Source organism: Narcine bancroftii, chromosome 6 (assembly GCF_036971445.1).
Source record: "Narcine bancroftii isolate sNarBan1 chromosome 6, sNarBan1.hap1, whole genome shotgun sequence".
Classification (NCBI taxonomy): domain Eukaryota; kingdom Metazoa; phylum Chordata; class Chondrichthyes; order Torpediniformes; family Narcinidae; genus Narcine; species Narcine bancroftii.
Window position 1 is genome coordinate 140,080,773 of NC_091474.1, and position 25,322 is coordinate 140,106,094.

General features: G+C 41.8%; 1 protein-coding gene across 4 annotated transcripts in view; it reads right to left on the reverse strand.

Moving 5' to 3' along the window:
- The window catches only part of LOC138736528 (peroxidasin homolog), a 243,839-nt gene that overhangs the window by 67,799 nt on the left and 150,718 nt on the right, over positions 1-25,322 (reverse strand). For 3 of the 4 annotated variants that reach the window (XR_011340350.1, XM_069886187.1, XM_069886186.1), the window contains 7 exons: positions 22,719-22,888; positions 20,448-20,565; positions 12,616-12,785; positions 10,954-11,226; positions 9,741-9,857; positions 8,882-9,040; positions 7,667-7,779 (listed from right to left, as the gene is read on the reverse strand). Coding sequence is in view for 3 of the 4 variants with exons in the window: in XM_069886187.1 (XP_069742288.1) it covers positions 7,667-7,779; positions 8,882-9,040; positions 9,741-9,857; positions 10,954-11,226; positions 12,616-12,785; positions 20,448-20,565; positions 22,719-22,888 (1,120 nt within the window). In the remaining variant the exon portion in view is untranslated. Of the gene's footprint in view, positions 1-7,666; positions 7,780-8,881; positions 9,041-9,740; positions 9,858-10,953; positions 11,227-12,615; positions 12,786-20,447; positions 20,566-22,718; positions 22,889-23,978; positions 24,178-25,322 lie in introns of those variants that run through there. The other variant, XM_069886188.1, reaches the window with a different exon arrangement.

Here is a 25,322-nt window from a genome sequence, read left to right on the forward strand (position 1 = left end):
CAGGGTCCAGACTTCGCTGTCCCCCTCATTTACATTATTGAGAGATATAGCCAAGAAATTGAAATGCCAGTACAAATTTGCAGGGGACAAACTAACTCATGTGCTGCCAACTGGACCATGTACCAACAATCACCAGTTGAATCCTCTGCCACTTATTAGCTGAGAACTACTTCTTATGCAATAAAATGGTGCTGGGCAATAAAGTGTCAGTACTTCCAGGGACATAGATGAGTGCTTCTTTCCCAAAATGCATTAACTACATTCAGAAGCCAAGTCCATTTCATTCTGTGCTGAACAAAGTTCCCAATGGAAGCCAAAAATGTTGCCACTAGATCTCCCAAGGACTGATGGAAATCTTGCAGCACAAAATTGTTGAGACAGATTTATGCTTGAACCGTGGTTGACTGAATAGAAAACATACCAGTTGGACATGGGTATCTGGGACAGGCGCAGTGCAGGAAAAAAGCATGATTTATCATTGATATGGGAAAGGTCAGAGGCATCCAGATGACTCCAAAACTTATTAATTCATTAAAAACCCACAAAGCAAAATACAAGAGTAGCTGCAAAAGAAACAAAAGCAGATTGCAAAAGCTTCAATAAAACTTCATACAGGAAGTCTATGTAAATTATTTACAGGCTGAGATAGGATATGCCATACTTGGGGAATAAAGAAATGGGAAAAATTAAATGTACTTTCTATGCTTTTATTGCAGAAAACCTGGGAAAGAGAACAAATGTAGTGAATTAAGAAAGAAATTAGCATTGGGGGAAAATAAAGGACTTGAAAGCCAAAAGATTCGAAGATTATATGCCTTTATTCAAAAAGAGAGGGAACTAGTTGCAGGAAATTAGATAATATCTGTGATGGGGAAACTGTTAAAAGGTAATCCATGATAGTCTTTAGGCACTTTTACACAGCCACTGAACAGCAGAAAATGACAGGACTGCATCTGGTAGCAGTGTAAAAATGTCAGGACAGAATTTTTTATCCCAATTCCATCCCGTAATTTTTCCAGTCGTACCTCTACACATTTTTACGGAGCTGCTGCAGTGCAAATTCACCACAGCACTCCGTAAGAAACAGGCTTAATAAATACGACTTTCACCCTCTGACCAACTCCGCAACACAGGAAGGCTGTGTAAAAGTGCCCCTGTATAAACGACCACATCAGGACACACCGGAGGTAAGTAGGCTAATTTTTTTTTGTATACTTACGAACTTTCTGTGCAAAAAAAGTGCCCTTTATCGAGAAATTTCAAGAAACAAGCAAAATCAGCCCGAATTTTGAGCAAGGCAAGTTGGTCCAATTTATTGTAGTTCATGTAAGAAGATATGCTGAGAATAGAGGAAACCAGGGGGTATACTAAGATTTAAAAAAGACATTTGATAAAGTGCTGCATCAAAGTTTAACTTGAAAAATGAGAAGCATCACATTGATATGGACAGAAGAATGGCTGGCCCACTGGATGGGTCTTTCTCTTGTTGGCAAAACCTAACGAGATGTGCCACGAGCATCAATTTATTTAAATGACTTGGACAAAGGCACAGTTAAGTTTGCCAATGACAAAGGTGGGTAGGAGAGTAAGTTATGAAGATGACAGTCAGGAAATTAAAATGTTTGCTGTTGGCAAATGTTATGATTGTGAAATTGTTTAATTTGCCAGGAAAAAAATAAAAAGGATATTAATTAAATGGTGAAAGACAGGTTATTAACCAATTAAGTATGAACTTGCAGTCACTGATCAGCCATTAAAGGTGAAGGTCATAGACTTTTCCCGAGGGTAAAGGAATCAAACCAAAGAGGTGAAAGAAACTTAAAGGGGACCCGAGAGGCAACTTTTTCCACACAGAGGGTGGTGGGTGGATGGGTGCAAAGGAAGTACATTTATACTTACAACACATTCACATTCAGACAGGTACAAACATAGGATTGGTTTGAAGGGCTATGGGACAAATACAGGCAAACAGTTCAGAAAGCTAACATGATTGGCATCAACAAGTTGAGCAGAAGGGCCTGTTTCTGTGTTTTAGGTAAATGGGCTAACCTGCCATGGGATTGGAAGTTTAAAACTAGGAAGTGTATGTTACAGGTGTCAATGAAGCCACACCTGGAATACCAGAAAAAGGCTTTGACCTTGTTACCTTAAAATTATACAGAAGCACTGGAGGCAGTCCAAAGGAGATTTGCCAAGATAATTCCAGAGATGAGGGATGAGAGGTCCTGTAAATATAGGCTAAGAGTGTTTTAGTCTGGACTCCTTGGAATTTAGAGGAATGAAGGGTGATATTATTTCCTAAGGGGGTTTGACAGGGTAGACAGAGGTGTCTTGCTGGTGGGTCCATTGCAAACAAGGAGTCAGAGTTACAAATAAAGAAATGATCATTTAACAAAAAAAGGTGCCTAGTAGTTTCTTCTCTTACAACGTTACACATCTCTGCCTCAGAGATCAAAGAGAGTGGAGGACAATTTGAGGGTGGTGAGTGGTGGGAGTGAGTACTACAGATAAGAGCCAGTGACAAATAAAGAGAAGGGAAGCTCAAGTGGAGTGGCCAGTGTGTGAGAGCTCAGCTTAGGAGTGGCAGGCAGAGGCTGGATGAGCTTCTTTCAAGTAAGGTCCTGTAAGATCTTTGCATTTGAACAAAGAAAGGAGACAGCAGCTAGGGCAGGGGAATGCTCCGAATGTAAGATGTGAGAAATCTGGGACAGCGCAATTATTCCTGATGATCACACCTGCAAGAGGTGCATCCAGCTGCAGCTCCTTGAAGAATGAGTTAGGGAACTGAAGCTGGACGAACTTGGATCATTCGAGAGGGGCAGTGATAGACAAGAGCTTAAGCGAGACAGTCACCCCAAAGGTTAGGAGGCAGGTAGGTGGGTGACTGTTAGGCCAGGGAAGGGGAATAGGCAGAGAGTGCAGAGCACCTCTGTGGCCATTTCTCTCAACAATAACTCCAGTGCTTTGGACATTGTTGGGGGGACGATCTACCCACGTGTGCTGGGTTCAGGATAGGTGTGTCCCACTGGGAAAGATGGTAGGAAAAGGGAAACGTGGTTGACGAAGAAGATGAGGCAGCTGGTAAAGAGCAAGAAGGAAGCATACATTAGATATAGGAAACAGGAAAGGCTCATGAGAAGTATATGGTAGCCAGGAAGGAGCTTAAAAAAGAACTTAGCAGACCTCGAAGGGGGCATGAGATCTGGCATGTAGAATTAAGGAGAACACAAGGCGTTCTCTGAGTATGTGGAGAACAGAAGGATGACGAGAATGAAGGTGGGGCTGCTAAAGTATAAAGGAGTCAACATTTTCCTGGAGGCAGACGAGGTTGCTGAGGTCCTAAATTAATATTTTACTTTAGTATTCACAAAAGAAAATAATCTTGATCAGGGTGAGGATGGAAGAAAACAGGCTTGTGTGGTGAACCATGTTGAGATTAAAGACCAGGAAGTGTTGGATTTTCTTAAAAACATTAAGAGTGCTAAGTCCCCGGAGCCAGACGCTATATACCCCAGGTTGCTGTGGGAAGTGAGGGAAGAGATAGCTGGTCAGTAGCTATAATCTTTCAGTCGTCTTTGGCCACAGGGGGAGGTGCCATTGGATTGAAGAATGGCAAATGTGGTCCCCCTGTTTAAAAAAAGGTAAAAGGGAGAACCATGTGAATAATAAACCAGTGAATCTTACATCAGTGGTGGGAGAACTATTGGAGAGGATTCTTAAGCAGTAGGATCTACAAGCATTTGGAGAAGGACAGTCTACTCAAGAATAGTCAGCATGGCTTCATGAAAGGAAGGTCATGCCTCACGAGCTTAATTTGAGTTTTTTTTGAGGAGTTAACAAAATAAATTGACAAGGCATAGGATCCATGGAACCTTAACTGTGTGGATAAAAAATTGTTTTGGATGTAGAAAGCAGAGAGTAATAGTGGATGGTAAGTATTTTACCAGGAGGTCAGGACTAGTGGAGTTCTGCAGGGATCTGTTCTAGGATCCCTGCACTTGTGATTTTTATAAATGACCTGCATGAAGAGGTGGAAGGATGATCAGTGATTTTGCAGATGGTACGAAGGTTGGAGGAGTTGTGGATGGAGCTGAGGGTTGTCGAAAGTCACAAGAGGATATGGGCAGGATGCAGAGTTGGGCAGAAAAGTGGCAGATGGGAGCTCAAGTATGAGGTGATGCATTTTGGAAGGTCAATCCAGAAGGCTGAGTACAGGGTTAATGGTCGGTTACTTAAGAGTGTGGATGAACAGAAGGATCTTGTGGTCCGAATCCATACATTTCTCAAGGTTGCCACACAGGTTGATCGGATAGTTAAGAAGGGCTATGGAATGTTGGACTTTATTAATAGGGAGATTGAGTTCAAGAGAGCTAATTTGCAACTCTATAAATCTCTGGAGAGACCACACTGAGTATTGCATTCATTTCTGGTCACCTCATTATAGGAAGGATGTGGAAGCTCCGGAGAGGGTGCAGAGGAGATTGTCTGGATTGGAAAATAAGTATTATGAGGCAAGGTTAGCAGAGTAGGGGCTTTTCACTTTGGAGCGAAGAAGGATGAGAGGAGACTTGATAGAGGTCTACAAGATACTGAGAGGCAGGTTCAGGGTGGACAGCCAGCACCTGTTTCTCAGGGCAGAAATAGCAAACACCAGAGGACATATGTACAAAGAGAAAGGAGGAAAATTTAGGGGAGACATCAGAGGTAGTTTTTTTAAATTTTTTTAAACAGAGTTGTGAGGGCCTGAAATGCCTTTCCAGGGATGGTGTTAAAGGCTGAAACATTTGGGGCATTTAAGAGACTCTTAGGAAGGCACATGGATGAAAGCAAAACAGAGTGTAATGAGGCAGGAAGCAATATATGGATCAGCACAACATGGAGGGCTGAAGGGCCTTTACTGTGCAGTAGTGTTCACTATTTAAGGCATAGGTCATTTGAATATTTGTAAGATTCAAGCAGATGAGGGATATGGGGAACAGCCACTGAAAGGGCCAACATAGATCAGCTAACAGACCAAGGTTCCCGGAGTCCTCGCCCTGCTCCTATCTGTCCTTGCATCTAAATGGCAAAGCAGGCTCAGGGGGTTAAGTGGCCTCTCTTGCTCCTAATTTGTCTGTCCACATGTCCTGTCGATAGGCATCCTATGGTTTGAATAGTGGATAAACTGCTTGCTATCTTCCCAGATTCTATAATTTTCAGAATAGCTCCCCCAAATTATCAGGTATCACACATAACCCCACTACTCAAGGAGGGAGAGAGAAAGCAGGATGCTTTAGGTTGTAGTCTGACATTAGAGTAAGACAAGAATTAGCACAAGGCTTCTAGAGAATAAAATCTGTACCGAATCAGAATGAAGAAATTATGTTGGTTAAATGTGTTAAGTTTTATTTTAGGTCATAACCAACAGAACAATGAGGGGGAGATGTGTGTGAGGACTTTCAGAAGCTTCAACAAATGCCTCACAAAAAGCTATTAAGCAAAATTAAAGCAGTATGCTGGCAAGGATTGGGGATAAATACAGGTCAGAAAACAGTAGGACTAAGCAGGGTTTTCTTTCTGGACTAAGTTTGGGGACAGTCTGCCAATTCAGGAATGGGCTGGGGCTCCACTGATCTCCAGCATGAAAGACAGGATCAAATGTAACCACACGAGCTGGTGCAAGTGTAGGTTCTCCGGAATTTGGGGAGGGGATTTAGGGGTGATAAAGACAGGCATATTTAATGGGCTATGACATTGCAGATGGAATGTATCGTGGAAAATTAGGTGTTCATTCAGTTTGGTGGTAAATTAGAAAGAGAATATTTCTTTGAAAATGCTCTTGTTGCCAGTGACCCCAGTGTCCATGAACACTTATCAGTTAAAATTAATGTGCAGGCACAGGAAACAATGAGGAAAACAAACGCCCTTACTACACTAATTTACTGCCCTGGTAAGCCATTGTTAGAATGACATTTACAGTCTGGTCACTTTACCCAAGGGAGAAAATACTTCCAACAGCAGGAATGCAATTAAGGATCAGCAGATTGATTCCATGATAGAAGTCAGGGGTGTGGGGTTGAAGTCAATGTCAATTAGGCAGACTGGGTCTAAATTTGTTAAATTTTATTAGGAAAAGATAATCTCAATAAAAAAAAACATTGTCCCCACCCTTTTCTCTTTCCATTCAGAGAGCTACCCTCTCCCTCTATCATTTCTCAGCTTTATCTTCTCCCCTCCCAACCACATCCACTCCTGGTGGCCTGCACTCCTCCCCCTGCCCCTCCCTCCTCTCCTCTCCTCCCCTACCTTTTTATTCAGGTGGATACCTACTTTTTGCTCACACCTTGATGAAGGGCTCAGGCCCGAATTGTGGTTACCCTTTACTTCTGCAGATGCTGCGTGACCTGTCATGTTACCCCCAGCACTTTTGAACTACGATCGCAGAGCCTGCAGACTTTCTTGTTCAACTTAACTTCAGTTCTTCTGGATCTTTTAGAGTAGATGCAAGGTTGTTTCCCCTGGCTGATGAGCCTAAAACCAGAGATCAGTCTCAAAAAGATCTTTCATTAGTCTCCGAAGATAACTGAATGATACTTCATTCTCCACTCTGCAACAATTACAAAAAAGGTTTCATCTCCAAGGTTGCAGACACATTTGACACATTACCTACACATCAGTCATGATAACAATCTGCAGAAATCAGATGGCTCCGACCTGTTCAGAATCATGCTCAAGTAACATAACTTCATTGTTCAGAATCTACAACTACATATCAGTGGAGCAATGTTCTGAGAATAAGGTAAGGACAACTTGAATTTATATAGTTTCCATCAGAAGGGGTCACCTTGTTACCTGATATGTTAACTGTTTTCCTCTCTCCCCAAAATGCTGACTGACCTGTTATTTCCAGCACTTCCTGTTTTATTTCTAACCCCTGTAACACTCTTTAATCCCATGGAACGAATCATGTCAGTTTACTAACTAATCGACATTGAACACATCATCTGAAAGATGGTACCGAGGACAACACAATACCTCTCAGATTGCATGAAAAGTTTTGCAACCTGCTGATTCAGGAGCACCGCTCAATGGCTGAGGGCAGATCACACAGATTCAATTTAAATGTAGACATACATCACAATAACAGGCCATTTTGGCCCATGAGTCTGTGGCACCCAATTTACACCCAGTTGACTTACATCCTCGTTACATTTTGAGCGGTGGGAGGAAACTGGAGCCCCGGGGAAAACCCACACAGACATGGGGAGAACGAACAAACTCCTTACAGACAGCGTGGGATTCAAACCCTGGTTCCGATTGCTGGGGCTAATTGCTACGCCAACATTACTGCTTTTATTTTTTTAAATTAAAAGTAAAATACTTCTGCCTCTATTCATAGTAAATGCAGAATTTCATTTGATCCAGTACTTCACTCTCTTTCCCTTTCTTGTACAATACCTACATCAAGCTATTTATCAATGAATTGTGCATTACAGTGAGAAATAAAAGCTTTACATTGTCACATATCAACTTTCTACTGTCCAATGAAACCCAATCCATAAACATGTTGGCTTCCCACAGTTTTGGTTTTATTTAAATTCGAGACTTTTTTTTTGTCAGGGAAGTCTTTAATATGGAATGCTCTTAGCTGACCAACAAATCTGGTTCCAAAGCTATCGCCACCCACCTTACTCCATGTTATGGTTGGTTCAGGGTCCCCCCGAGAGCTGCAGGGAATCTGCGCATCTGTTCCAGCTGCAACTGTCAGGTCAGCAGGCCTGTTTGTGAAGACCAGCGATACTAGAAACAGTCAGGGAAAGAGAACAGTGGTTATACATGCAGACTGGTAATCTTTTTTTCCTTCCTAAATCATCAGTCAACTCTGCCCAGCAAAGTTTATTCTTCTACAACTGATTTACATCTAATTCTTCTTCAGCTTCCAAAGATACCACAGGCAGGCAAGGTTGGTAAGGCACACAAAACATTGTGGCTGTCAACAATTGTGTTTTTTTTTAAAACCACAGAGCATGGTACAGGCCCTTTGGTGCAACTCATCCATGCATTTACCTGCATTTGATTCATATCCTTCCAAATTCTACCTATCCATACATTTGTCCAGATGCCCTTTGAACATTGGAATTGCATTAATTTCTATCACTTCCTCTGGCAGCTCGTGCCAGTTGCAGACCACCATCTGAGTGAAAAGGATGCCCTGCAGGTCCCTCTTATTTGCTCCCCTCTCACGTAGATCAACAATAATCTACCCTGGGAAAATGACTGAGTGTTCATTTTATCCTTGCCCTTTTCATTTTATATATTTTTAGGGCCACCCTTTACACTCCTATGCTCTGAGAATTAAAGACCCAGCTTTCAGACCTCTCTCTGTAACTTAAGCCCTCTAGTTACAGCAACATCTGGTGAATCTCCTCTGCACCCTTTCCAAAGTATTGATATCCTTCCTCCAGATGTAAAAGGTTCCATTATTGTCACGTAATACTACATTTAGAATATAACATACATACTTTTTATACCATAAGGAAGACAGTTGCCACTTTGTCCAGTGTTCCTCACAGAAACGAGGCTCCAATGAGGAACAAACTTGCGACCCCCGGTTTACAAGGCCATCACTCTAACCACTGAGCTATTATGAAGCCCCAATTTTTGTACTCAATATCCCAGCTTAGTTACACAAAGAACAAAGGTTTCTGATTTCATTTACTTGTTAGTACTGCTTCCTCTAGCGTTTGGACAGGTAATGTTCACAGTCGACAACCTAGCTTGACAATTAACAATAGTATTTCCTTCACTGAAATTTGACAAGTATCTATTCTACTAACAGGTTTCTTTGCACTTAATTAGCCAGACATTTTCGTTATTCTGTGGCAGCAGATCTGTAGAGTACCTCGGTGCTGTACAGTTAGCTGAACAGCAACTTGACGGGACCCAACGACATTATCAGCCTGGCATTCATATTGGCCCTCATCATGGAGGGCCACTCTGGAAATTCTCAGTGATCCTGTGGATAAGATAACAAGCCGTCTGTCTGCTTGAAGGGGACTACCTGTAAACAAAAGCAGATTTCCATGAACTTCAATAAGTAATCAGATTCGAAAATCAGTGCACAGATTTATATAAAAAAACATGAATTTTTCTGTGAAGTCTGCATCCCTCGTGTAAGCTCCAAGACATTTACCTTCATATCCGTTCATGAATTTTTGTTTGGAAACCAAAAGCAATTAGATCTCAAGATGTCAGTCCCCTCGACACATATACAGAGGCAAAGAGAGTGAGAGGAACGAGGATCAGTGTTTCCGTTTGGGTCACTATTCATGGCTAGGCAACAGGCACCCACCAAAATCATTTTCCCTCAACTCTACCTACTGGATGAAGTGAAACTGAAAACAAAGCAGCAAGTAACTTTAACGTGTGGGCTCGGAGAACAACAATGAAAACTGGCTGGACATGAAAGGGAAATAAAAATCAACAATAAGCTCTCACTACTCAGCTAAATTATTAGCCACGATAATAACCAAGAAAAATAAATCCCGAAGTTGGCAAAATACAATTCGTAATTTTACAATGAATGAAATTAAGCATATTCCATAAAATTTAGAAAATAAAATTATTCCATGGAGCAAATAAAAGAAAGTAAGTACATTCAGCTAAAATTCGTTAAATTAATTTTTGTTTTTGCATTTTCAGTCAGGCGCTTAGTTATTTAGCTTGAATTCATGATTGAATACTACTACACGTAATTATACCTCCTTTAGTCCATGCTATGGTTGGTGATGGATTACCCTCTGCTTCACAGTGAAACTCCACAGCTTCTCCCTCCACAGCTACTTGATCTTCAGGCAGAAGTGTAAACTGAGGTGGAGCTACAGATTTTTTTAAAAAGACAGGGTTGGTGGGGGGGGGGAGGGGAGTGGGGAGAAAAAAATGGCTCCATAAATTAGTGAACTGCAAACTTAAATAACAACTTAAATGCCAGTAAAGCAAACACAGACCTTCATGCCATTTTTGCAGGGACAGAGCTGGACAAGATAGAGGTGACCATTTGTGAAACACACACCTGAAATATTGGGACTTGACATCATCAGAGCAAGGCAGTGAACCTCGTAGAACCACAGTTTCACAACTCTAGCAACCCTGCTTCATTCCTGACCTTGACACTTTCTGCGTGGAGATTGCATTATCTCCTTGTGACTGTATTGCCTTCCTCTGAATGCTCCACTTTCCAACATCCCAAAAACATGTTGGTTGGTAGATGAGCTGACCACATAAATATGTAGATACAGCGCAGGGCTTTTTAATTGTGGGGAAGGGGTGATGAGAATTTGGGGAGGGCAAAATAGGATGGGTGAGTGCTTGATTGTTGGCATGGGCTCTGAGGTTAACAGCCTGCTGCTATGGAAAAAGACTCAAAGAGATACTCGAGAATGATGCACTAGAACTTAAAGGCTAAATTCAGTAAGAAAGATTTTTATGGGCCAACAATCATTCCACTGGAAAGGGAAAGTGAGTGCTGAATTGATTAAAAAGAAGTCATAAAGACAAAAGGGTTTGACAGATGCCAACAATATGCTTCCACTTGTGGCCAATTCCAGAACAATAGATGTTAAATTTATAATTTAAAAAAATTATAAATTACAGTCCGAAATTCAGAACAAACTTCTTCATCCAGGGATTGGGTGAAGTGTGGACTCATGACCAATATTTCAGATGAATAGCATGCCCGTATTAATGGGAAAGTGAGGTGAACGATCAAAGGTGGAACGATGGTGAATACTTTAGACATGGATCTTTAAGCTTTGTGACCAGCTTTAAAGTTGTAAATAATTTGCTAATTAATTACCGCAAACCAAATCCTTTCAACTTTTATACAATGAACCAGGGATTAAATGGATTTCTTTATACCCCACTTCCGACAAGCACGCACTCTGTGAATAGTTGGATGAAATTTGCATTAAATACCTTTAATAATTATGAATGCATTTGCTTGAATGGAGTCTTGATTATTGTTGGCAAGACAGGTATATTGGCCGCCATCTGTCTGCTCTACATTCTGTATGTAGAGTCCTCCTGAGGAAGTTATAGTATAGCGGGGATCACTGGGCAAAGGAGACCCATCACTTCTCATCCAGGTGATCCGTGGCTGGGGGTTTCCAGTTGCACTGCACTCCAATGTGACACTCTCACCGACCAAGACCTCGGTGTTTTGTGGCTGAATTACAAAAGCAGGCCGAGCTATTTAAGAAACGGAAGTCAAATTCATGCAGAATGGGGATCAAACAAACTTCATATTTGTTCACTTCATAAACTATATGCCCTTTCAGAGCTTAACCTCACTCTTTTTCCACAGCAGTGGGAACAGAAAAATGATTTTTAAGTTTGCAAAGGCATTAGATTTGAATTCTGGTACATGCAAACTTGATAAATACTGGTGGAGCTTGAGAATTTGACATCCAAATAATTGCTAGTTTCAAATGCTTCCTGCAAAACAGTGCCTTCACCCAAGGGCAAATTTAAATGAATAATTAGGCAAATCTAACTCTTAAATTGTGCTGGTATGACTACCACTCATTCTTGACCTCCAACCTATCGCATTCCCCTTTATCATCTGTTCACCCATCCTCCACACCCCACCCCAATTTGTGCTGCAACATACATTTTCTTTGCTCTCTTCTGATGAAAGGTAATCTGCATGAAACCATAAATCTATTTCTCTCTTCACAAATTTTGACTGTCATTTGCAGGATTTTTTAGTTCATAATTTCAGATTTCCTGCATTTGCAGTATTTTGCGTGCAACAATATTATTGGAATAATTTAACATCCAATGGATTAAACACCATTTGGAGCAGTGGTGAAACTATTTTAAATGCAAGCCATCTTATTCTTTATTACAGGTGCTGTGATGTTGCAGGTAGTGCAGCTATCTCGCAGCTCCAGAGAACGTGGCTTGATTCTAACTTCTGGTGAGTTGCGCTGGGAGCTTGCAAATTTTTTCCTATGTCTGCATAGACTATCTCCCATATCCCAAAGAGATGCTGTTTGTCCAATGCAGCTGGCTGATGGGAAATTCGGGGGAGGGGGTTGACATTTAGTCACCCAGCTGAAGGAGATATCAAGAACAATAGGTGGGCTTGAGTTATAAGGAGTGACTGGATAGGCTGGGACGTTTTCTTGGAGCATAAGAGGCCGAGGGGTCTACCATAGAGAGGTATAGAAAATCATGAAGGTCATAGATGAAGTACATAGTTAAATGCAGGATGGGGAAATGTAAAATTAGACGGCATGGGAGTAATTTAAAAAGAACCAGATGGACATCTGAAGGTGCTGGGGGTATCCAGAACGAGGAAATGGTAGAGGTGGGTACAATTGTAAAGTTTAAAAGACACTTCTACAGACGCATGCATAGAAAAGGAGAGGTATGGGCCAAGCATAGGCAAATGGGACCAGCTTAGTCAGACAACTTAGCAGACACAAGTTGTGAAGGGCCTGTTTCAGTGCCAGAAAACTCTATGGCTCTATGAGACAAGAGGCAACAGTGGAATAAGAGGCAATTGGGACTAATAGAAATTTATTTTTTCTTCTTGTCCTCTCCATCAAAAAGGTCTGAAGCAAGAAAATTTACCTGGTATTTCAAAATACCGAAGAATGACTTCAGGGGTCTTTACTTCCCCTGCCACGTTTTTGGCCATGCACTGGTAGACACCTTGGTCATCCTCTTGCGTATTTTGAATCATTAAAGTGCCATCGTCCAATAGGTTTAAGCGGGGGTTGTACTTCATATCTAATGCATTGCTGTAAAGGAGCAAAAGCACCCATAGTTTAGCACTTGTCATCGTAGACATTGAAAATAATGGGAATTGAAAGAATTTTTATTATACAAAAATCAACTCCAAATATTGATTTCAAATCACATTTCTATTTACATTTGCTCCAGGTATATTGGCCAATGTACATGCTATTTAAATAATCTGCCATATACAAGTTTATGAACTATAGAACATTACAGGACAGAAAAAAGCCCCTTTGGCCCATCTAGTCTCTGCCAAACTATTTTTTTTGCCTAATCCCACTGATCTGCACTCAGTCCATAGCCCTGCATACCACTCCTATCCACGTACCTGTCCAAATTCTTCTTAAATGTTAAAATTGAGCTCACATTCACCACTTCAGCTGGCAGCGTGTTCCACTCTCCCACCACTTTCTGTGTGAAGAAGTTCCCCTAAACATTTCCCTTTCACCCTTAATCCATGTCTTCTGGTTTTTATCTCACCTACTCTCAGTGGAAAAAGCCTAGCTACATTTACTCTATCTCCTTCATAATCTTATCAAATCTCCCTTCACTCTTCTTTGCTCCAGGGAATAAAGTCCTAGTTTAACCTTTCCCTGTCACTCTGTTCCTGAAGTCCAGGTAACATCTCAGTAAGTCTTCTCTGCACTAATTTTTATCTTATTGATATCTCTCCTGTAGTTAGGTGACCAAAACTGCACAATATTCCAAATTTTGCCTCACCAATGTCTTGCCATTACAGGAACAGATGAGCACTTTCATCAGCTGATAACTCAAAGATCAGATTAGCATGTTAATAACATTTCAAGCATAAAATATCAAATTTTGGTAATGATAACAAAAAAAGCTGGATTTAAATACCTGTGACATACGTAAAGTCAATGTGTACATTAAAAGTCCAAAAAGCCAGTTCACCTGAAAATCCAGACTTCTCAAATACTCTCAAATTTTTAAAATTTAACATAACATAACAATTACAGCACGGAAACAGGCCATTAGGCCCTTCTAGTCCGCACCGAACCAAACACCCCTTTCTAGTCCCACCTCCCTGCACAATGCCCATAACCCTCCATCTTCTTCTCATCCATATACCTGTCCAACCTTTTCTTAAATAATACAATTGAGTCCGCCGCCACTATTTCTCCCGGAAGATCATTCCACACAGCTACCACTCTCTGAGTAAAGAAGTTCCCCCTCATGTTACCTCTAAACCTCTGCCCCTTAATTCTTAACTCATGTCCTCTTGTTTTAATCTTTCCTCCTCTTAAAATTTAGCGGGCTTTTGTTTGTGTGCAAGCAATGGGTAAGCCCCACAGATGAACGGTGTTTTTTTAAATTTTTCTTTAAAACTGCTTGTTTAGATAATTGAAGCTTGCTTTATTTATGAATGAATAGATGATCAACATTTATCAACTCATTGTTATTATTATAGATTCGAATTTTAAAAATACTGCCCAAGGATCCAGAAAAATTCAAAAATCTCGAGCGACCCATTCCCCAGATTTTCAGATTATATACAGTATAACTCCAATTATCTGAACTCGGATTCTCCAAAATTCTCATTTATCTGAGAAATTTTTTCAGAGCTGAACTGACCTCACAGATTGAAAATAAAATCACTTGAAAAGAAATTAGAATGATGATTGTCCTCGCTTCAGGTAACTTCCTCCCCTCTCTTTCCATTTTTTCTTTACCTCCCCCTATTGATCTTTCTCTCCAAATCTCCCTCTCAAACTGTGTGCCACTGTCTCCCAGACACAAGTGGACGGAAGAATCCCTTGTCCTGCCATCATCAAGGAGAGTGGTCTCCCGGGCAGGAGTGGGACTTCGGGCTCAGTGCACCCCCCCTTTCCTCGGCACACACAAGACGCCATCGCAAACTCTAAATCCACCCCTCAGCCTACTTCCTTGGTGTGCGATAGACCTAGGGGAGGATTTGGAGTCGGGATTCCAGCGTCAGAAGCTCCAGTGACCGGGAGACAGGAGCCTGCCAATTCACCAGTGAGTGTTCCTCTGGCCTGGAAAACCTCCCTGTGGGTTCAAGTCAGGGATTGGCAGCAGTGGCTGGGTAGACTCGGTGATTGGTGGCTTGGTTCGTCTTAGTGATCGGTGAGGCCAGCATTTTTTTTTGGTGAGAATTAAAACATTATTTTAATGCTTAAAAAAACCTTCCCTTGTTGCTTGTTGTTGTTTAAACACTGTTACAAGTGGGCTGATTTTTTTTAAAATGACCTGTTCTCTGGAAAAAAAATGTTTATCTGACTTAGACCTGGTCCCCACCATTTCGGATAATCAGTTGTACTGTATATGAATATAGATATACATGCACACAGCTTTTTAATCTATCTATAAATTTTTACCATCCCAGAAAGTATCAGATACAAAATGACTTGATTTGCAGGGTTAGTCTTTTCTTTGCCACAAGGCAGTCGAAGATGACATGATATACTCGTGTTCTTAAATCAACAGAAGCCAAAATTATGCCTTTCTTAAACATTGTAATATTCTCATGGTGCCTCAAATTACAATCACAGTTAATAATGTACAGATAAAGGCTGAAATCAATTTGTACATAAACTAATGAACAGAAGTCCACCTTTTGCTGAGGATGTGGACGAAACAATTTGCACATTGCAAACCACCGTACGCACAGGATCAAGCAGATGGTGCTCAATGCCTGAAGCAATATGGAATTTCCTCTTGTGCTACGCTGAACTTTTGATTTAGGTTACAAGCCTGTAGTAGAATGAGAAGCTAATCTGCTGCTACCTCCAATGCCATCACATTAATATAGTGAAACTCCTGGAATCTGGAATTCAAGCAACCATCAGCCTCAAGCAACTGGCAAAAAAAAACACCTGAGGAAAATAAAAAAAAAAAAAAATCAAAATAAATAAAAATAAAATAATAGGTAAAATGCATAAATTTAAAATTGCAAATGTTCTCTGAACTAACACATGAACCTTTGGTGAAGAGGGGAGCAAATATTCAGCCAGCAGAGAGCCTTGGTCGAACATGCTTGGCTCGTAGCAGCTGATTTAATTAAGTTGTGTGAAAGAACAATGGCATCACCCAGGATGAAGAGCTGGTTGATGCCACTCGTCGTTGGGGTGACTCTCGTAAAGTGTCTCCTTTGACCTGCTTGGGGTGTGGTGTGGAGTTAATTATTAATAATTTTATAGTTATAGTTATATATGTTATAGTTCATCTTTCAGGTGCCTTCGTGGAATCAGACCCAGTGATGATTAAATCTTTCAAAGAACATGACTGAAAATGAGGTAAAATACTTTAAGGGTTATTTATCCATCTGAGTGAAGTTTATTCATGTAAGTACAGTATAGTATTTTTGTCTTTTAAACTGTTTATTCTTAATGTAGGTGTAAGAGTTAGTCTCAAGCAACGAGGTAATACACTCATCCAGCATCTACCAATCCCCATGGGTGCCGGATGCCAGTGTTTTTTCTGTGCATCTATTACCATTGATAAAAGTATTCAGATCAGTTCTTATTAAGAAACTGAGCAGGTTCTATTAATAACTTGGCAACGTATGGACTGTAGTGTCACAATATATGGCAGGGAGAATGGAAGGACTCCCAAAACCCCCTGAACCCAGTAAATTCCAGTCTCCTCATTTAATTCTTGGACACAATACCGCATTAGGGTAAAAATTCATTTTCCTGCACACAAACAACTATTCCAACTCAAAAAAGGGCTATATAAAGATGGATCAACTGCCTCTACTTCTCCATGTGAAGAGATTATTCTTATCCTTTACCACACATGAAGTAAAGATTATTTAGTTATCATGCCATGGTCAAAAATATCTTAAAGGATCACTCTGAAGAATTTTCCAGTTTGTACATGGTAGTTGCTCACATTCATGTTTTAACAGTCATTGCAAAATGTTAGTTAACTCATAGTGAAGGAATATGTGAAAGTCTGCAGACACAGTGATTGAATCTAAAACATAATGCTGGAGATACTCAGCAGGTCAAACAGCATACTTGACATAGCTAAAGATACATAACCAACATTTAGGTCTTAAGCCTTTCATCAAAGTCTGAGATTTCACACTAAATTAACCAGTTCACCTGCTAGTGTGAACGCTCACGAACCAGTGATTGGTGGGGGAAAATTGCCCTGGGAGTGAACTGCCTAGGGACAAAGTATCATTACTAAGTTGTCCAAATTGAACAAGACACCAGGTATGCCGGGTCCAATTAATGATGCCTTGATGACGTTTTTGCACGCATAAGACCATGTGGTAAGTAGCCAAGAGGCAGTGGAAGCCATCTCTGGTGATAGTGGTGAAATTAGTGAGTAAAATAATAATTAAAATGGCCTCAAACTCGGGAGATTGGGAGATGCGGGAGTTCCTCTCACTCAGGACTGAGGAGGCAGCCTCTCATCGTGCAATGGGCAAAGTTAAAGGTGGCCCGTGATATGAAGGGATCGCCTCCAGGCTCAGAGACATGGGGTTTGCCAGGGACCAACCCCAGGTGATTAACAAACTGAAGACTCTTCAGAGGAAGTTTCTTCATGTTGCTGATCTGAATGGTAGGTGTGGGAGGGACTGGTCATATTATAAACTCTCCTACCAGATCTGGGGCACCAGCTGGTCAGCCAACTTTGTATCCCTGATCATAAACATTCAGCCCAGTGAGAGGACTCCCAGAGACTCATCGGTGCCTTTGTCCAGTTTGGGACTGGAAGAGGAGAAGACCAACGTCCCTAGTACCTCATCTGGCCCCAGGATCTCATCTGCTGCTGTGCCACAGTCAGATAAGAACTGCTTCCACATTATGCCAAATTTTCTCGTGTGTTTTGTGAGTTCTTGCCCTTTCTAATCTCCCATGTGTTCTATTGCTCGCGAGAGAAGAGGAGGAAGCCCACCTGGATGGAGGTCACCACCAAGATCTGGGGATTCAGGAAGACCAGGAGCATGATCATCTGCGTCAGGAAAGGTAGGCGCAGCAGGAAGGAGAGGATGGTGGGAAACCACCACGAAGTGGAGAGGCAGGAACAGGAGACTGACCAGCAGGAGAGCCAGAAAAACACCACGGTTTTGCTCAGATGATGGGGGACATCCATCAGGAGATGCAAACTCAGACAGGCCTTGTGAGGGAACTCATCTCCACGCTTGGTGTTCCTGCACACCTCCAGCCTCAGCCCTCCTCCCTCCAGCCTCAGCCAACCTCCCTCCACCTGGCCTAATAGACCACCACATTTGCCATCCTATCTCCACAGCACCAGACCACTCTATACCAGGGAGTCTGAGGGAGATGACTCTTTCAATCCCACTTTTACCTCCTCATTTCTTCACTTATTAGAAGATGATGAATAGTTTTTTTGAATGGATTCTTTTATTTTATTATAACTGTAATAGTTTTGGAAGATGATGAATAGTTTATCTTTGAAATTCCTTTATTTTATCATAATTGTACATAGTTCTTCAAATTGTTAATAGTTATGTGTTTTAAATCTTTATTCATTACTGCAAATTTATTTTCCTGCAATGATAAAAATATTTATGATGCACTACTTTGTGGAATGTGCAATATATATTTACTTTAAATTTCACTTAAAAGCCCAAGTTGTTTGCTTGATGCATTCACAAAACGAGCATAATAGCCTCATGCATAGCCTGGTGACCCCGCGCTGTTGCACCCCGATAAGGAACTCTCTCTGGTGGAGGGAGATCGCTACCTCAGTCATCCACTCTTCCAAAAAAATGCTCCTTGTTAATCTCACATATATTATGCAGGACACCACAGGCAATAACAATATTAGACAATATCATGTCATTTGGCCAGGCACCTCCAGTGGCCTTTGAAACGTCCAAAAGCACTCTCCACAACCATCTGTGTGGAGCTCAGTTTGTAGTTGAATTTTTGCTTCCGTTGATTGAGTGCATGGTGTTGCAATGAACCCCTTCATCAGCCAACTCCTGAGTGGTAGACGGGGTCCCCGATCAAATGTGCAAGGGTTTTCACTCTGTTAACGTTCTTGGATACCTGTGGGCAGAGCAATGCAGATGTATAGGTTTCTCATACAACCAGCCAGTGCACCCAGATCCTCCTGTGACCGTTGAACCATGCAAGGGTTGCACCTGACCCTTAGTCATCCCATCCTTGAGCCTGTACATATATACACATATAGAAACCATTTCAGGCCTTTTCACACACTTGAGACCTTCTCATGTACATGTTGCAAGCATCACTGTGGAGTGGGACATATTAATTTACTTCCCATGTGAAGAGATACCCACCTGCATCCTCATCCTTTCTGTAAAGGGGCGAGTTGGCTAGAACCTGAGCATCATGGGTGCGACAAGGCCAAGTCACATACACATCTGTGAAGCTGGAACCACAAAAGCATAATGCTTTGCTTGACATATGGAAAACACACTGATAGGCGAAGACAAAAAAAGTAACTCAGGCATGATCCTTACCGGCAGTTGTGGTTAACAACAGCTTGACGAACAATGGAATGCCACCCTTTTTGATTGTAGTACGCTGCTGCTGTATCATCATATGGGGCAATGATGGGAATATGTGTGCCATTGATGGCACCAGCATACATTGGATAGACCATTACTGCGAACATATCCATTGTCTCCTGAAGGTGAGCTCCACTCGGCAGGTCAATAAAACATTTCATGAGGGTGTCCCACAACACGACAGTAACTTGGCGCACCATCGTGCACACAGTGGAGACACCTGCACCAAAGATACAACTGATGGATCGATACTCATAAGGGGTGGCATACCACCACCAAGCGATGGCAATTCTGAGCCGAGATCCTGCACCTCAGACCTGGCTTGAGGAGCTAGATTGCAAATTCAAAAATACTATGAGACATTCTAAAATGATTCCACCACTGTTCAGCATCAAAATTTTCGAGGATATTAGAGCAGAACATGCGCCCCTGTGGTCTCTCTCTCCCATCCACATTCTTCTACTATTATATAGCCATTCAAAATGCCTTATAATAACCAAACATTTTCATCTGCAGCTCCTCAAACTCCTCCCTGCCTCTCCTCAATTTCTCCATGAGATTTTTCCCACCTGAGAGCAGATAAATGGTCTTGATCAGGCTCCGACAGTGTTGCATTGTTGATAACAATGTTGATAAGACCTGCCTGTGTGGTGAGAGAAGCACACCTTCTCAAGACAATCATACAAACTGCATTGATACCTGCCATTGCTGAGCCGGTGGGGGGGGAAGAGATCTCACTTCCTGCAAGTACGTAATACATCACTCGGGTGGTCACCGCTGGAGGATAGGCGGTTCCTTGCTCTGAGTAGGCAGTGGGAAAGGGTGCACAGAACCATTTTTCCTTGGTGCGACCGGTTTTTCCTAAATGGTTCATTCACCCATCAATTTAGTAGTTTTCCAATGTAAAAAGGGGCTTTTGCTATTTTAAAAGATACTCTGTTTGACCTGTTGAGTATCTCCAGCATTTGTGCAGTTAAGTGATAGTGGCCTGCTTGGGTTAAAACAAGGACTAAAACGTTCAGACATTTTGTGGGCAGGTAAACTCTTAGGACTTCCACAGAAATGCATATATACAACTGCGCCCAAGATATCACTTCAGATTTTAACTTTTGCAATAACCATTTAAACAAAGAAAAATAGCTGAAGTCATCAGTAGACATCAACTTACTTGTTTCGAAGCCAAATTATTTCAGGTTTCGGATTTCCTTCAGCTCGGCAGGTAAAGTAAACAGTATTCCCAGATGTTACATCTGCATCCTGAGGCTGTGTTGTAATTCGTGGTTTCTCTATGTAGATTGAGAACTAATTTTTAAAATAGTCTCCAATTTCATCAGTGAAGAAAATATCAAAACATATGAAAAACTTTTCAAAATGTGGCTCACTGTCTAATGTACCAGAATTGACAACTGACATGTCCCAACACAAACAAAAACAAAATCAAAGTTTAATTTAAAAAAATTAGACAGAGCATAGTAACAAGCCACTTCGGCCTACGTGTCTGTGCTGTCCATATGAATGCTGATCACCACAAAATGTTAACAATCAGAAGGTAAAATTAAAATAACATTTTTATGTTTTAAAAATCCAATCCTTAGCGATGAAATTCTGATCAAGATGACAACACAATAAACTCATCTCTGTTAGGAGCTAAGCTAACAAAATTTAGACAGGTGCTATAACTTTAACCGAGAACGGTTTAGATTCAGTCAGGTTGTGCAATGGTATGATAACTTTTCTCATGACAGGCCAGGAAGCTTTGTTCAGTAACCCTTCATGTGCCCTCTGCTCCTGATCAATCTTTGACGCTTCATCTTCAAACAGATTAGTTACACATTTGAGTGGGTTTTATGGATGGCAATTGTCAGGTCATAACATTTTTTCCCATGCGATTTTTGAAAATGGGGAAGAAATAAGCATTCAGGCTCAAGATAGGTTGGGTTTTGATTGGGCTTTAATTTTAGGGTCAAGCAGACTTCTAATCAGAGGTTGGTACTTCACCAAGGAGATGAATTCAAAAGAAATCCAACAGAATTTGCATTATATCTCAGCACATTCTCAATAGTTCAGACAAGCAGGTGGAAAGTGGCTCAGTAACTCACAAGCAGCAAGCTCACAAAGACCATCCACTCAAGCATACCACTTTGTGATTTTACTTGGATTCAGTGATGGGAACACTCATTGATTCTCCCTGTAAAGGGATGATTATGTACTGTAGTCACTGGCAATGCGTGGCCCCATACGCTCTTGTTGGTTGAGAAAGGCTTTTTTTTGTCTTCTACATTTTTTTCCATATGTGTTTTGTCTCTAGGCCAGCATTATTTTATAATGTTTGCAGAGAAAGGTTATGTGAATTTCAGATGTGGTCCATTTTGATGCTTTCACCCTCACCTCAATACTCCCCTTGAATGCCCATTACTTTGCATAAACTTTTAGTGTACACCTTCATCAACCAATTCTGTCTCTCCTCCCTCCCCTCCCCCATCACCCACACCTTCATCAACCAATTCTGCCTCTCCTCCCTCCCCTCCCCCATCACCCACACCTTCATCAACCAATTCTGCCTCTCCTCCCTCCCCTCCCCCATCACCCACACCTTCATCAACCAATTCTGTCTCTCCTCCCTCCCCTCCCCCATCACCCACACCTTCATCAACCAATTCTGCCTCTCCTCCCTCCCCTCCCCCATCACCCACACCTTCATCAACCAATTCTGTCTCTCCTCCCTCCCCTCCCCCATCACCCACACCTTCATCAACCAATTCTGTCTCTCCTCCCTCCCCTCCCCCATCACCCACACCTTCATCAACCAATTCTGCCTCTCCCCGCCCCACCCCCTGTACCTTCATCAACCAATTCTGGTCCACAGGAAAATGTTAATTCATTATCACCATCTTGCCTGCCTTGCGTCAGCTTAAGTCTCCAAAGCCCAAGATAAGCTCCGACTCTCACTATCACATCTCAGAACTACAACTTCCGAACACAAATGCCTCTTTATTCTTAGCACGTTGAATTCCCACATCTTGCTTGGAGTTTTTCCTCCAAATCATCCACTTTCAAGTTTCTCAAACCCAGCCTTTTGGGCACCCTTCCAATAGTCAACAGCCATTCAACACCCAATGACCATCTTCTATGTTGTAAATTCTCTACGATTCTAATCTTTTGTCCCTTGATTCTACCTGAATAATAACTTAGAAAGTTGTTCTGCAGTAAAGAAAGCAATAAATGAGGCTATAGAACTGGCTCAAGCAATTAAAGAGCATTAGTACAAAGCGACAACCATATATAATTATGATTTTTCATCAGTTTAGCAGAGGCCTCTCTAACAAACTGCAAGACATAAATGAAATAGACATTAAAAAGATAAATCAATCTGGGGGCCAGTAATTTAATACCTGGACAGCAATGTGATCTATCTTGGCTTGACCAAGCTGAAACTCACCACAGTTAAATTCCTCTGGTGTAACTGTGGCAACGGATCTTCCCTGCAGCCTTCTGGGATACTCACAGGTAGCTGCTGCTTGTGTGTTACCTGACTCAGCATAGTCCTGCAGCATCTCAGCCAACCACATTAGATCACAGTTGCAATTCAGACTATTTGAGTCCAACCTCCTATTAAAAAGAAATACCTTCAATGTGAATACGCTACTTTAATGTGCACCTTTGGTAAGTTTTATGTACTGTTTGAATAATTCGGCACAAAGGGTTTAAAATCAGCGCTCAAGCAAAACGAAAGCATACACATTTCACTCCATCAGCAGACTTGTTTGAAGTCCTCAATCTCTTTTTAAAATATTTTTATTGACTTTAACATGCAAGCTTGCATACAGTTTTAGAAAAGAGAGCACATAACAAATCATTTGTATACATGTAAGCGCACAAAAAAAAACTAAGCTGAGAATTCTTTAATAAACACAAGAAATAGTCATCTAAATTGATCTGTAATTCCATGTTAAACCCGTTTGTGGAGTTAAGCCCAATAAAAAAAAAACCTAAAAATGACATCTAATCTACCCACTGCCTCTAATCAAGGGTACCTTATATAATAAATAAAAATGTGGATCCAATGTTGACACGCACCCCCCCCCCCCCCCCCCAGAGATTGGACAGTGAATCTCCAGGGCACATGATTATGCTTAATTCTTCCAATTATAACAAAATTCTAAGAATAGGCCCCAAATTTTATAAATTGAAATTCTCCATCTTTACTACTAAACCTAATTTTTTCCAAACTTCAGTAGGACATTGTATCATGCAAAAATTGTGTGTTGGTAGAGGATGATTCATCTTTCCATTTCAGTAAGATTGCTCATCTGGCAATCCATGTGGTAAAAGCTAAAACTTTTTCCTGAGATACAGACAAAGGTTTATCTGGGTCACGAGAAAATACAAACAGAGCATTTAATGAACAAGGTTCTAAATTAATCTTAAGAATCGTTGATAACATTTGGAAAAGGGCTTTCCAGAATCTCTCTAAACTTGGGCATTCCCAAAACATATGGATCAGGGAAACTTCAAAAGTTTTATATTTTTCACATAGTATTGCCTCCCACGAGCCGGGGCACTTGTGCCAGAAAGAACTGGCCTTACCACTCCAAACATACGGAGTGCGGACCATCCCTCTGGATAGCTGCATAAAAACGAGACAGGTTTGGACATAAAAAAAATTCTGTGTACCACCTGAAATTGTAATAAACAATACCTTTGTCAAAATGAAGAATCATTAATCATTAATCAAACTGAGAGTAGATACCAATATTCATCTGAAAATGTTATATTCAGATCTTGTTTCCGATCGTGCTTGATCCCAGCCAAGGAGACTGATTTTAATTCCAATAAATTATTTTAAATACCGCAGCAGGCTGTGCCGATCCACAAGTGAACCGGGTCACGGAGGTGCAGGCTCGTGCAGGGCTGAGAGCCCCGAGACACTGGGAGCGTTGCCAGCCCTCCAGGCTGACATCACAATAGTCCTGGAGGCAGCAAAGTATCATGGGGGTTGTGCTTATAAGCTCATACGGGGGTTCCAGTAAAATCAATTGAACCAACTTGCATTGACTACCGTGTCATTGTTCACTACATTTGGTGACCCCGACGGTCTAAATCGGCAAACTTAGACCTCATGCTGAATGACGCTAACGCAGTCTCCTTGAAGCTGCCAACGTTCTGGACCTCTCAGCCTGTTGTCTGGTTCCAGCAGGCTGAAGCTCAGTTTCATGTTAGGCAAATCACCACTAACGCCGTGAATGACTAATACTTGGTCAGTTCTCTCGACCAGGACAACGCTGGCAGGATTGTCGATTTCCTGCAGCAGCTCCCCACTGAAGACAGGTATGAGGTTCTCAAAACGCTCCTCATATGCACTTTTGGATTCTCCCGCTGTGAGGGAGCAGTAAGGCTGCTACATACGGATGGCTTAGGCGACCACACACCATCCGTCCCCATGAGCGACGAGCTGGCGTCAATGGATGGTCACAGACCTTGGCTGCTTTTCGAGCAAATATTCCTCGAACAGATGCCGGAAGACATTCACCTGCCCCTGACCGACGACGACTTTGGTGACCCTTAGAGGTTGGCAGCCCGAGCTGACGCTCTATGGCAGGCAAAGCAACATGGACCTACCATTGACTTTGTCACAGACAAATCAATATGACGGAACAGACATTGACCAGGTTGCTGCATCACGCCAGGGTGTAGGTGTAGTCCTGTAAAGAAAGCCTAACATAGCTGGGGACAGCTCAGAGAGGAACAGAGGTGCTACTACCATCAGCACTGGGGTTCCGCTGCTTCTGACCACCTTGCTCGGGTGAAATGCCTTGGCCACCCATCATTGATGGCTACGATGGTCGGCCACAGAAAAAGCCTCCTCTACTTTTGGAACTAGCATTCCAGTCGGCATCTCCTGGTCGACAGATGAGCAAAGATCAGCGTATTGCCTCCCACGAGCCGGGACACATGCCAGAAAGAGCTGGCCTTACCACTCTGAACATACGGAGTGCAGACCATCCCTCTGGAATTCGGCCCTTGCCATTTGAAATGGACCTAC